General features: G+C 36.0%; 1 protein-coding gene and 1 long non-coding RNA gene across 14 annotated transcripts in view; one reads left to right on the plus strand and one right to left on the minus strand.

Annotated features, from left to right (window-relative positions):
* Positions 1-12,198, plus strand: part of LOC141462214 (uncharacterized) — a 60,006-nt gene that overhangs the window by 2,257 nt on the left and 45,551 nt on the right. For 7 of the 8 annotated variants that reach the window (XM_074143885.1, XM_074143889.1, XM_074143890.1 and 4 more), the window contains 13 exons: positions 1,814-1,936; positions 3,441-3,561; positions 5,525-5,609; positions 6,125-6,215; positions 6,308-6,439; positions 6,565-6,704; positions 7,072-7,281; positions 7,553-7,759; positions 8,157-8,633; positions 9,223-9,276; positions 9,359-9,616; positions 9,954-10,255; positions 11,095-11,315. In XM_074143885.1, the coding sequence (XP_073999986.1) occupies positions 1,814-1,936; positions 3,441-3,561; positions 5,525-5,609; positions 6,125-6,215; positions 6,308-6,439; positions 6,565-6,704; positions 7,072-7,281; positions 7,553-7,759; positions 8,157-8,633; positions 9,223-9,276; positions 9,359-9,616; positions 9,954-10,255; positions 11,095-11,315 (2,421 nt within the window). The remainder of the gene's footprint in view (positions 1-1,813; positions 1,937-3,440; positions 3,562-5,524; positions 5,610-6,124; positions 6,216-6,307; positions 6,440-6,564; positions 6,705-7,071; positions 7,282-7,552; positions 7,760-8,156; positions 8,634-9,222; positions 9,277-9,358; positions 9,617-9,953; positions 10,256-11,094; positions 11,316-12,198) is intronic. The other variant, XM_074143892.1, reaches the window with a different exon arrangement.
* LOC141462216 (uncharacterized) lies at positions 5-6,101 on the minus strand. 6 transcript variants are annotated; one of them, XR_012463151.1, is made up of 5 exons: positions 4,986-6,101; positions 4,396-4,765; positions 688-841; positions 322-483; positions 5-240 (listed from the first exon to the last, which is right to left on the minus strand). It is a non-coding gene; the product is annotated as an uncharacterized lncRNA (long non-coding RNA). The 6 variants fall into 6 exon arrangements; XR_012463150.1 differs by lacking the exon at positions 4,396-4,765 and having other exon boundaries at positions 322-567; positions 4,986-6,098; XR_012463149.1 differs by lacking the exon at positions 4,396-4,765 and having other exon boundaries at positions 4,986-5,459.

Genomic DNA, 12,198 nt, shown 5'->3' on the forward strand with positions numbered 1-12,198 from the left:
TGGATCTATTTTAGACTTTGTTTATAACTTTTGTTTTATTTTATTTTAATTTACAAATGAAAAAGTGTAAATGACATAGTTGTAAAATTCAAATAAATATTTAGTTTTTCTTCTTCTTCTGTTAACTATTTAATTCTCTTTTAATGAAGAGATGCTCCTGAATGTTTCTGGGTGCAATTTAAAGTTTATTCTCAGTCTTCATTGCTGTGGTTCCTTGCAGAAGAATAGATTTTCTAAAAACTTAAGGAACAGATTTCTTTAAACATTTAAAATTACTAAGCTTATTATGTACTTGTATGATTTCTATTTTTAATAAATTACCTGGATAAAAGTTTCCTATATTTCATTATTTGATTAGTAAAAAAGGGTTTGCAAGTCTAATCATCAGAGATTAATGATTGTTAGATTTAACCAACGAGAGATAATGAAGGTGAGTAGATTAGATTCCGCCAATGTTGGCCAGTATGTCTGTGCCATCGCGACCTGAAGAGCCATTAAAGGTACACCATTAAGATCCTGCCAGTAGGAGTCTGGCGTGAACTGAAGAGAACTGTTTTTATCTAAAACCTAGAAGTTGTAAGATTAGCTTCTAAAATCGGTACTTTATGGGTTCTATAGTTGTGACCGCTCCAGGCTTCAACTCTTCCGAATTTCAGATATTCAACTATGGCAAGTAATCCAACTTACACAAGATAGTTCTCTCATCCGCATTGCCGAAGCTGCGTATATGTGTGATCATCGTCGTTATTTAATCTCTTTTTTGCAGTAGAGCCAGAAAAATTATGAGACAGTCCCTTTGTAAAGGCAGACGTGTCACTTCAGCAGTCTGAGGTCTCGCTCACTGAAATCAGCCAAACAGAAGTACTATCAGTTTTCAATTGAAGCGCTTTCCTCAATTCTACATTTAGATTACAAATTACTGTTTCCCTCTAGCACAGTTACTCCACGCGAATATAATATTGAAGGGGTTAAGTATTAATAAGGAAATTGAGAATTCTGTAGGAAAAAGTCATGATGTTCCATCCATCATGGTTACTTATTTGGTTTGTCTGTGGCCTTGTCCACGTGGCGTCATAGAACACTGGCCATGAAAACATGTTGGAAGAGAAATCTGAATAACATTTTTAAAATTTTCTTTCAGAATAACAAAAACTGTTTTTGAACATGTAAATTTCTCACCAAGAATCCTTGAAGAGTAGATCTTTTAGTTTTAATTCACTTAGCGAGTGAAGAATGGCGAGGATTCTATTAAGAGTTTCCGAGAAAATTTCGTTTGAAATTAAAGCTAACATCTCTAGCATACAAAAAATAATATAATAATTGATTAAGAACTAATTTTTATTTTCTGTCAGACTGTACCACATACAATTTTATTTGAATTCCACACTCAAGAAGCATACTAACTCAGCAGTAGATAAGCTTGTCTGGAATTGGCTATTGAATTTTATGACTAGAACTGGACAGTAACAGAGCATTTAAATTTTAGTTTTTCGGTTTAAACTGACATGATTAAAGCGTGCTTCAACTCCCGAAGATAGTCAAAAGACTAGCTTTCGGACCCTTAGGAGTCAGAAAATAGCAGGAGCACAAAGTGCAAGCGCGAGGTTATAACCGTTTATTAGTAGTGCACGAAATGCCAAACGATTTCTTTTGTTTAATCAAATGTATTCTTAAATGTGGGTAGTTATAAAAAAAAAAACTAGTAATGTTTTGTCTTTTAGCACAAAAATATTTTGGGTAGGCTCAGCCCTTGGAGATGATAAAAGAGAGCCTAGCCGTCGTTGGCTTCTTACCAGATTTTTGTTTGTTCTAGATGCCATGGAAAGCAACAACAAACCAGTGTTGCCATACAACATGGAAACTATGGATGATATCATACTCTACAGTAGTCTGCACCAGTCGTCAGTGAAGAATTTATGGGCCGGAGAGAAATCAAGTAAGAATGAGTCAACTTGTGTGCTTCTTTAAAAAAGACCCAAACTAATCCCCGCCGCGTTCTCTTTTAATAGCGTCTTTATTTGTTTCAATTTGTTTATTTCTATTTTATCCAGTTTGTTTAACTTGATTCCCAATTTTCTAACTTTAATTCCATTAAGAATTGGATTTGCATTTTTTTATTTTATTTTATTATTACTTGAAAGTGTGTTTGTAATTTAATTATAAAAAGTAATACACATTTATTTATTTCAAGTTTTGTGCATCTATTTTGTGTTTTTTGTATAGTATACTGCTTTCTTCGCAAAATTGAGGCGGATTGTATCATACATAGAATTTTGTTATTTTACGGAACAGCAAAGCACAACTTTAAAAAAGCTTTTCTAGTTTACATTAAGCTAGTCGTGTTTCTCTTGCGGAAATACTGCTACATGAAATTAATTAATTTAAATGCAATGCCATTTATATCATCATTCATTTTATTTCTAAATGATACGACATAGGTCTTCCGGTTTTGAAGCAGAAAACGAAAGTCAGAATGAACACCCACACGCCTCGACTTCCGCTGTATGATTCTTGAGAGGAAGAAATTAAATTCAGTAGCAATCTATTGGAGAACGGTAATCAATGCCCCAATGCTATCAGCACGGCTGTTCCCAATTCGACTATTAGTGTTTGTCCTCTTGATAATCTCTCTGCCAACTACTCAGTAAATATCACAGATAAAGGAGTAATGCTTGTAGTCGCAGCGTGGGGAATAGTAGCCATTTTTTCCCCCTACAGATCTCCTTAGCGCTATAAGAAAATTCCTCATACTCTAAAATCAAGACTTTCCAATTCATCCTTCTGTCTCTGTAGGAATTTCTGCTACGTGTGTGGAAACCTCTCTCTGTGTTCAGTGAGTATTTCCGTTTTAGTTTTTCCGCATCGCAACTGTTTAGCTAAAGACGAATCTAAGTAGTTTTATCTTTTGCTTTTGAAACATGGCTGCTAAATCAGCTTGGTGATTTTAATTCAGTTGCAGTAATTTTATGCCCTTCTGAAATCATTGTACTACAATGATTTCTTTCTAATGAATTTTAGAGCTTTTTCTCACATCACTTAACTCGGTACAAAACAAGAACAAGTTAGAAAAAAAATAACCGGAAAAAGTATCATTTCCTTTAGCAAATGACGTAACTTACCGTATTAACGAATCTTTATTGAAAGAAATACAACAACAGGTCAAAATCTGATCCAGCCTCATCAACGACCTTGCATCGATCAGCAATAGAAGCAAGAAAATCTCATAAATGTGGAAATTCTTTACTTCCGTTAGCGTATTCTTCTTCAAACTCGAATTTTATCCTCCTTAATAGTACCTAAGTGGTAGGATTGTACATAATGCCGAAATAGTGCTTTAGAGGAAAGTGTCCCTTCCTCAGAAGTAATCTACACGTGTGCAATAGGAAAAAATTATATTTTAAATAAATGGTTAATGATGTAAACAGAAATGGTTTTGATAGTGCAGGAAGTGCAAGCAGACTCCTCGTCAGGGAGAACAGACGAGCTACAAGTATATGACAGTGAACTTAACGCCAATGTGCCTGAATTCTATCCATCGGTGTTAGTTCCGCCCTTACAATGGTATGCAAATATTGATATTTTATTCCACTTGGTTATTACATATAATTAAAATTTTCAAATTTAAGTCTGAAGTCTGCCAGAAAACAAAACTACCTTAGAGGGCGAATGCAGCAAGTCAGTCCTCCCCACTCCTAGAGCTTAGGCTGTAAAATCTGCAAAACTTAATCTTTGTAGCCATAGTGAACTACAAAAATATTTGTTCTGACAGGGAATGAAAGTTTAGTCTAAATCGTTCACCTTCTTTCTCTAACCAAGAAACGTTCTGAGCCCACGTTGTAACATTACAATGCTGCTACATTCAAATAGATAATAAATTATCCTAGTTTATCGTTAGAAATAATAGAAAAAGTCAATATTGTGTGCTTTAGGCTTGAATTCGTTCCCGTTGAACTTAGCATGCACAGCTTATCTGCTAATCTTAATTTTGAATGAGCATAATTCATTCATTAAAATAGAATGGATCGTCTTTCAAACTGAAAGAATTGGACGCTTTATTGGATAAATTAAATTTAGTTCTAAACATCAATAAAAGCAAGTGATCTTTAAAAAAAAAAGACAAACGAAGAAGTAATACAAAGTTTAGGGGGAAAAATGGAGAAGAGAAGAGGTATTCAAAAAATATTTGGGTATCCGAAAATTCATCATTAATAACAACGATGGCAATGAGTTAATGACGAGCCGATATCTACCAACAATAAAGTGCAGTCTATGATAATATACGATTCCATCTCTTCTATGTTACGGAGTATGGACTCCGTAACATGGGTGTATCTGGAGCTAACAAACTTCAATGGGCTGGAAAAAGAGCAACTAATGTACACAAAGGCTACTTACTGTTAAATAGAATTTTCTATTTGAAATAGGTTTTCCACAAAACACGCCCAATTATATACCTTGAATCAAATAAAAATTTATTCCATTTGAATACTTGGCAACCATAGATTAAAATTATTATCAAAGAACTGAAATAAGATCATGACTTCCATGTATCTCAGCCTTTGGAAGTAATACTTGGTTTTTCTGGCACTTAGTACTTCGTACTGATTAGCACCCGCAGCTTGGCACATGTATACTTGATCTCCTCTTGGTCAAGAAATTAGTTTCCATCGACGAGGCAGCTTTAATTAGTATTTTTACAATTGATCATTAAAATAAAATGGAAGTAGCACAATTTAATTATAAACCTTGGTCAACATCATCAGCTCTGTAATGAGAATGAATATGAGAATACGCTTATGCCGTAGGTGTCCAGATAAAAACTCTTTTTTTTAAAAAAAAAGGTGTGTAAAAGATTATTTCTGGATCAAAAGGTAGTATTAGAAATTCTGATCGATAGGGACTGAAATGCATGCTTGTAAAAGAAAAAATGGTTACTAAAAGTATCGAAAGTTGAATGCATGCTTCAATAAAAAAAAATTCATTACCATACTTATATTCCGAACTGATGGGAACAGTAATCATATTTGTATCATTCCGTTTGAGGCTAAGGAGCCTAATTGTACTTCATGTTTACTTTCTGAGAGGATCTGTACTCATCTTGTTTCTTCTTCTTTGCTTCACTTCACTTTCACCCGTCTCATTGTATTTATTTGTTCGAGTTATTACAAAAAATTAAAAATTAACCTCTGATGACTCTTCAGTTATACCTTTAAAGGTGTAAGCGATTTCTACGTTTACCCTTAATACGAAGCAACAAATAAAAACAGATAAACGGTTTTTACCATGTCAAATGTAATAAGTTATGTAAAATAAATAATACAAATCTATCCATAATTCATCACACAAGCCATACGCTGAATTGAAACCTACCAATGTAACAAAAAAAGCAGGAAAATTTTATATCCGTTGCGAATGATGGTTTCGTGTTAAGAAGGTTTCTATGTAATGTTATTTAGGTTACCCGAAAAGTCGTGTGGTTACTAAATACAAGAATAATTTAAATTTTATATTTGTCTGTTCACAGTCCTCCAAGATATCCTTCAATTTATGATGCCAATTATCAAAATGAATTGTTTCCGTTCAAAGATGATAACTGGTCTGCTGCACATGTAAGTCATTCATGATTTTCTTTAAACATGGTCTTCTCCTAAAGGCTTATCACTTAAACATTTTACTAGAAAATTTTTTTAGAAGATTTTTCTAAGTGATAAACAATCATCCCGCTAACGTATCATCGGTTTGCTAAAGAATTTAGTTACTTGATATCAATAAAATTTAACGTAATTTAAATAAAATGTAAAAGTTTCAAGCCAGTATCTTCAAATCGTCTATGTGGTTATTTTTGGTAAATAGTTGAGGTATGTCTGAACATTCTCAGGTATGAATTTAATTACATATCCCACAAGTTCTGCATTTTTAGCTTTCTTCGACGTATGAAAAGATTTTTATTTTTTGTGTCAGTTATTGGTAGCCATATTTTTTTGTAAGTTCTTCATATTTCTTTTATTTTATCTTTTTTTTTCATTAATTATTTGTGTAGGCTCTAAGGGGGGGGGGCTGCCCCAACCCTTTGAAGATGCCCATGTCTGCTGATACTTATGAGTAATAGTCTTTCTGATTCTAGCCACACAGTGTAAATGTATTACAAAATTCTGAAATAGTTTGGTCATATGAAGAGTCGCAAAGCGGAGCTTCAGGCGTCACAACACAATTTCGTAAGAAAATCTTTTTGAATATAATGTTTTAGAAGAGATTCTATGGATTCATGGAAATCATAATGACTTCAGTTTTAATTTTTTTTTTTTAGTAAACGGAAGCAGTCTGCCCGTAGAAGGATCCTCTTCAGCCAGCGCCTCAAATTTACCCACCTATACTGTCTCGCTTTCCAACAGTTACAGCCTGGCCGCGGCTGATTTTCCAGAATTACCGAAAACCCAGGGTTTGTTTGCTGAATCATTTATTAATCTATGTTGCCAACGATGTCTTAGACAGAGGTTCTGCCACCCGAAGAATTATTTGAAGAAGTATTGACTGATTTCCTTCTTTTTTTCTCTCTCTCTGCAGATGCAGCGATTGATATTATAAGGAAAACAAACATATGGCTGGAGGCTGCTTTTCCGAAGAAAGACCAAGATTTTAAGAAGCTAACAGAAGTGGCCGCCCATTTGGATTCTCTAATTCCACAGCTGACCATCTCACAGCAGGTGCAATGTTGACTAGAGAAACCTAATTATAGCCTGTAGTTTAATTCTAGAGTGAGGTGTAGATCATGAAATTTGTCTTACTTTAATTGCCAAACGAATCAGCTTGGATGTGTGCTCTCATCAGTAGCTGATTTGCTCGGAGACTGCATGAGAGCAGCATGACCTAGGAGGTAGGGAGATAGAGTGAGTTTCAAGGACCTAAGACCTGGAAATAGTTTGAAACTTGATTTTCTTCTTTTGAATACTATTTTCTTTGCTATTCATATCAAATATTTTCCTCATATTTGGAGAATCTGAAAGCCTTAGATTCCCTCACATCCGCTGAGGAAAGCTTCTTAAACTTTTGAACTTTGCCTTTCTTTTTAAGGGTATGATATGCTCGCAAAGTAAGCAACCTGATCGACGCCTTTACAGAGATGTGTTGGCACAAAAGGAAACAGAACCAGAAGAAAAAGAAGATGGTGGTCTTGAGATTAAATTTGAGGAATTGGAACGAGAAGCTTTGGCACAATATCGAGCCTCGGAAACTAGCCTGGTGCCGACAGTTGTCACCGAGCTCAGTCCCGAGCTAGAAGAGGTATGTATGTTGTTTTGTATGTAAGTTAGTTTAATATTGGACATATATTCCGGAGCTGTTCGGTCTTCCAGTGTATATCTTCCAGACATCCAATTCTCTGACGGCCAGGACTTTCTTCTACCCAATTATTCATCTTAAAAATTTAGTTTACTCTGTTGCCACAAATTTTTGAGAATTCGCCTATTGCTGGCTTTTCATCAAGTAGTTATTAACTAGAACTTATCAAAACACAATAAGAAAATGCCTTAGAAATATTTCTATTTTTTTGTAGAATCTAGAGCGAGAAGCACTAGAACAATACAGCGGTGATTTCCATTTAGAATTGGCTGACGAGATGTTGGTGCAGTCTAAAAAATGTACTGCCGCAGCTGAAGATGATTCAAATGAAATCAAACCTACAGCATCAACTAACTTCGACAGAGATGAATTCGAAGATGTGATGGATGTAAAAGCAGACAGCCAAGAGAAATGTATGCCGGTAATTTCATTATAATAAATTTATTGTGGATTAGCGCAGCTCTCTATCTAATGATGTGTGTGTTTTGATCTAAAAATCGTAGGTGGTTTCCGTTTTGGTGCTAGTGTCGGTGCTGATACTAAAGTTCCGGCTGAAATTCAGTTGAAAGGCGTTTTTTAGACGACGTAATGTAAAATAAAAACGTATTATACTGTTACATAGAAAATAAAATTTGTATTGTTATTTAAACAGAGACGTTGTGCCGAGGTCCAGAATTCGCTACTTCTGCGGTTTTAAAAACTGTCGGCTAGTGAACACGAAAAGAAGGCCAATCACGTCAAATTCTGTTATTTCTGCAACTTAGCAAAGAAAATGTTTAATAATTACAATTTTTTTTCGTTTGTTTTGTTTTGCTAAGACAGAGGAACTAACACCGCAACTGCAGGTGAGAACGCTGCAACAACAGCTGCCGGCGCAGATTTATCAAAGCAAGAATAAGAGTCGTCAGCGCAAAGGAAATAAAAAGAAACGTGGGAAGTGGAAAGGTGGAGGAGGGAGCAGCGCTCTGGCGGTGGTCTCTTCCACGGGACCCAGTGAGGACGGCCATTTCGACTCTAGAGGCGATAATGGTAGCAGTGATTTTAAGTCGGAGTCAGGTCTGAACATGTCTGACAGTGACAATAAACTTGGCGCGTCTACTGGAACAAAATCTAATTACTTTACTTACTGCGAAGAGGAGAACAAAAGATTGTGCACCGAGCTGAAGCAAAAAGCGCTTAATTATTTGAAAGGAGTTGACCTCAATTTGACTGGAGAGATTAAAAGATATTCCAACAAGAACACTATAAAACAACTTCTGTACAAGGGAGCACTTCCGGTTCCAATAGTGCAAAGTGTAAGCTGCATTAACATATTGTTGCTGTAATAACAATTTATTATTTGCTACTTATTACTATAACAATCAATCACAATAGTCTCCATCACACTGTCAGAAGCAACTACGGTCCTGATGTCGTATAAATCCCACGATCGGAGAGAGTTCCACAGATAATATATTCTCCTCGAGCATCTGGCAATTTCTCAGATTGCTGAACCATCCCAGAATGATGGGGTCGCCGACTTTTCTAGGCGAAGTATTGAAATTTCTTCCATCTCCCTATCAAATCTGAACGTACCATCTCGTTCTAGACCCAGCTTCTTCAATCTGCCCTCTGAAGCAGATCTTCGCCTAAAAGACTCAGAGCAGAAGATTGGTCTTTAGTGTACCTCTGCATGCCTCTACCTCCCTCTTCGACTATTTTCGAAGAAACCTTTTGCCTACCCGACAAAAGGGTTGAGGCGCCAAAGCGTCCACCTTTTTATGCTGGCATAATCCAGCACCCATGTAGGGAACTGTATCCTCTCTGCCTAGTTCATTTTGTTATTTATTTGAAGTATTATGCATCTTTATTGTCATCACAATCGATTAATAAATCTGTTTGCAGGTGAAACTGGAGGAAATAGAAGATGCAGAAACTTATAAGCAATACGCCAAAGAGGTAATTACTTCCGTCAAATCATGTGACAATGTCGCACTAGTTCCTTTAATCAAGTGTATATAATTCTGTTTTCCCAAATTAGGTAACAAATTCTGCGCGCACATTACTATTGTCCATGTTCAAAAGAATTCGTACAGAATTAATGGACACCACATCCACTGGGAATATAATCATAGTTGCACCCACAACAGCGGAAAAGAGGAAAGTACGCCATAAGATCCAGAAATGTGTACGATTGCTGGAAAGAGCTGATCACTTGAAAAGGGTGCCCAGAAAACCAGTGGAATCGGCCAGGAATGAAGTCTCTGAGACACTGAAACTTTTACATCGTACAATGGAGGTTGGCAATGTAGAGTTTTCAGTTTCGCTAATGTGAGTGTGAGTGTGAATAGAATATCTCAATAACCGGAAAAATCAAAGGAAATTCGATTAGGGCACTTCAGGAAGGATGGTGGTAGAGTTCCGTCCAAAGTCGCTTGGTACTCTCTTGCTTCCTTTTAATAAGAATAAGGATAAGGAAATCATGGAAAGATCTTATAAATTGGACAGTAACGATACGCTGGCTACTGAATTGGATTGATTGTTAGCCACGGTAATGAAAGTGGTGCGTGTGTGTTTTTAGCCAGGTTTTCCTCATGATTGGCCACCACAGAATTAATTTTGTCAACATTTTCCAGGTAGTGTACGGACTGAAGGAGATTACTAGAACTGCCTACGAAAACTTGGAGTACTTAAGGAAGAGCAATGAAATTCTACTGGACATCTACCTGGCCACTACGTTCATCAAAGATAAAACTGAATATATACAGCAGAGGATTTTTAACGACGCTAGGAACATTCTGTTAGTATTGCTGTTTCCACGCAGAGAAGGTTATCTATTGGACAGGGTCACACAAAGATTAATTGTACATCCGGAAGGTGAACAGATTGGATACGTTCATAGATGTTATATTACGGACACCTGCGATATTTTGACAAGGTATTTTCTAATTTTAGAAAAAGTTTCTCTTTTTATTAATGGAGAGAGAGTCGACCAAAAATGGATTCACAATTCAATTTTTGCCTTTCGCAATTGAAATTTGAATTTAAAATTTGAACGTATAAATTCTAAAAAACCAAAAATATATTCAATAAATCGGCACACCACTCAATCGATTTCCTCCTAATTTGGAATTTGACATAATTATTTAATTACTATTACTACCCTGGTAATGAGGCAGCGTTTTTAGTCAAATGGAGCTGAGGAGATCTCAACCTTGCCTCCAGGATTTCCCTGAGAACATGCTTTTACCCACGTTCAGGAAGCATGAAGGAAGTGCCAGGTTTAAAAGGAAATCGTTGATATGGTTTCTAGGAAATCTGGAAAAAGTGAAAACATTCCGTTAAGTGTACTTCGCTAAGTGGCTCTCTCAGGTCCTCTTAGAGTGCTCTCGGCGTTTCTTCATTTTTTTGGGCTACAGTTCATGTAGAACCAATTTCTAAAATCTGTTTTTTTGGCCCAGATTTATGGATATCGACAGTTTTATAAGATTTCAGTTTCCCTCTCACAGTGATTAGTGTTTGGTTTTCCTCAAAAAGAGCAAACAAAGATTTCCTTTAAAGTTGTCATTGAACCCATCTAGAGAGAAAAACATATTAGAAACATTTTACTTGGAAAACTCAATGAAGAGTTAGTAATGGAAACGTGGTTGGGTAGTCTTACCACACTGATATTTAATGAACTGTGTAAACGTAGCACTTTGTCCATTCTTCCCTAAATTTGTTTTACTAATCAAATGTTTTATTTCTTTCTTTCTTTTTTTTTCTCTAAAATTAAAGAGGCCCAAATTGGGAATTGATGTCTCGCTGTCCGTACAATGATTTGGTCAGAATATGGAACGTATTCAAGTACGAACATCACAAAAAGAAAGATCTATGGTCTGAGGAGAATTGGGAACATTGGCTAACTATTGGCGATAGATTTTTCGCTAAAGTTGATTTAACATTATACGGCGATGTAAATATTTTGTTATTGATGAATCTGATTAAAAACCTGCAAGGTATGTGGAATACAGTCTTTCTATTTTAACTTATCAAACCTAAATAATTGCTATATCCCTTGGTGTGCTGGAAGTTAGTAATCAAAATTCCTTTACCGGAACAAGTAGTATTTTACTTTTAATTTAATTTAAGTAAGATTTTTTAATTTAATATTTACATCTTTTAACCTAAACGGGACCGTTCCTCAAGTCAGAACTGACATTTTAATACAATGCACGGTCGAATGTTTCTACGAATTAAATATATCGAAAAAAAATTATGGATTTGCAGAAAAAAATAAATACAAAATTCCAGATTTACTAAGACGTTAGAAAAAGTTATGGGAATACTGTGTAGAGATAGAGGATACTAACTTACCACGGTGAGAAAAAATTAGAGGTATTCAGGCAGGGTAAGGAATAGCGGAATTTGAAGAGAAGGAATGTCAAAAGAGAAGTGACGATGTAGGAAGCCCCCAAGCCCACTAGGCCAATTGCAGAGCTCTTCGAGAGCCAGCTAGTTCCGCTCTCTTCACTTCCAAATTTCCACATGAATTTAATGCACGTTAAGCTCATTCGCCATTGCGAGCCGGTCTGCTGGTTGAATCTCCAGTGTCCAGCATTGCCAACTTCTCCACACCTTCATTCTCTCACAACAATCGTACATTGCCATTCTCCCCCTATCTCTTGAAAATGTGGTTAGGTCCTCAGTCCTAGATAGTATTGCTGATTTTATCCTTCGTCTGACCGGCTTCATCCATCAACAGATGTTGATTTATCAGTTCGGTGTCGAGAATTCGACTTCAATATGTTTCCGTCTCACAATGAACTGAGTGAGAACTGCCATGTTTGTCCAAACTCTTACCATTTTGCATTTCAGAATTTTTGAAATATCCTCCGTTGG

The sequence above is a fragment of the Rhodnius prolixus genome, unplaced genomic scaffold (genome assembly GCF_049639745.1).
Source record: "Rhodnius prolixus isolate KJV_2025 unplaced genomic scaffold, Rpr scaffold_18, whole genome shotgun sequence".
NCBI classification, from domain to species: Eukaryota; Metazoa; Arthropoda; class Insecta; order Hemiptera; family Reduviidae; genus Rhodnius; species Rhodnius prolixus.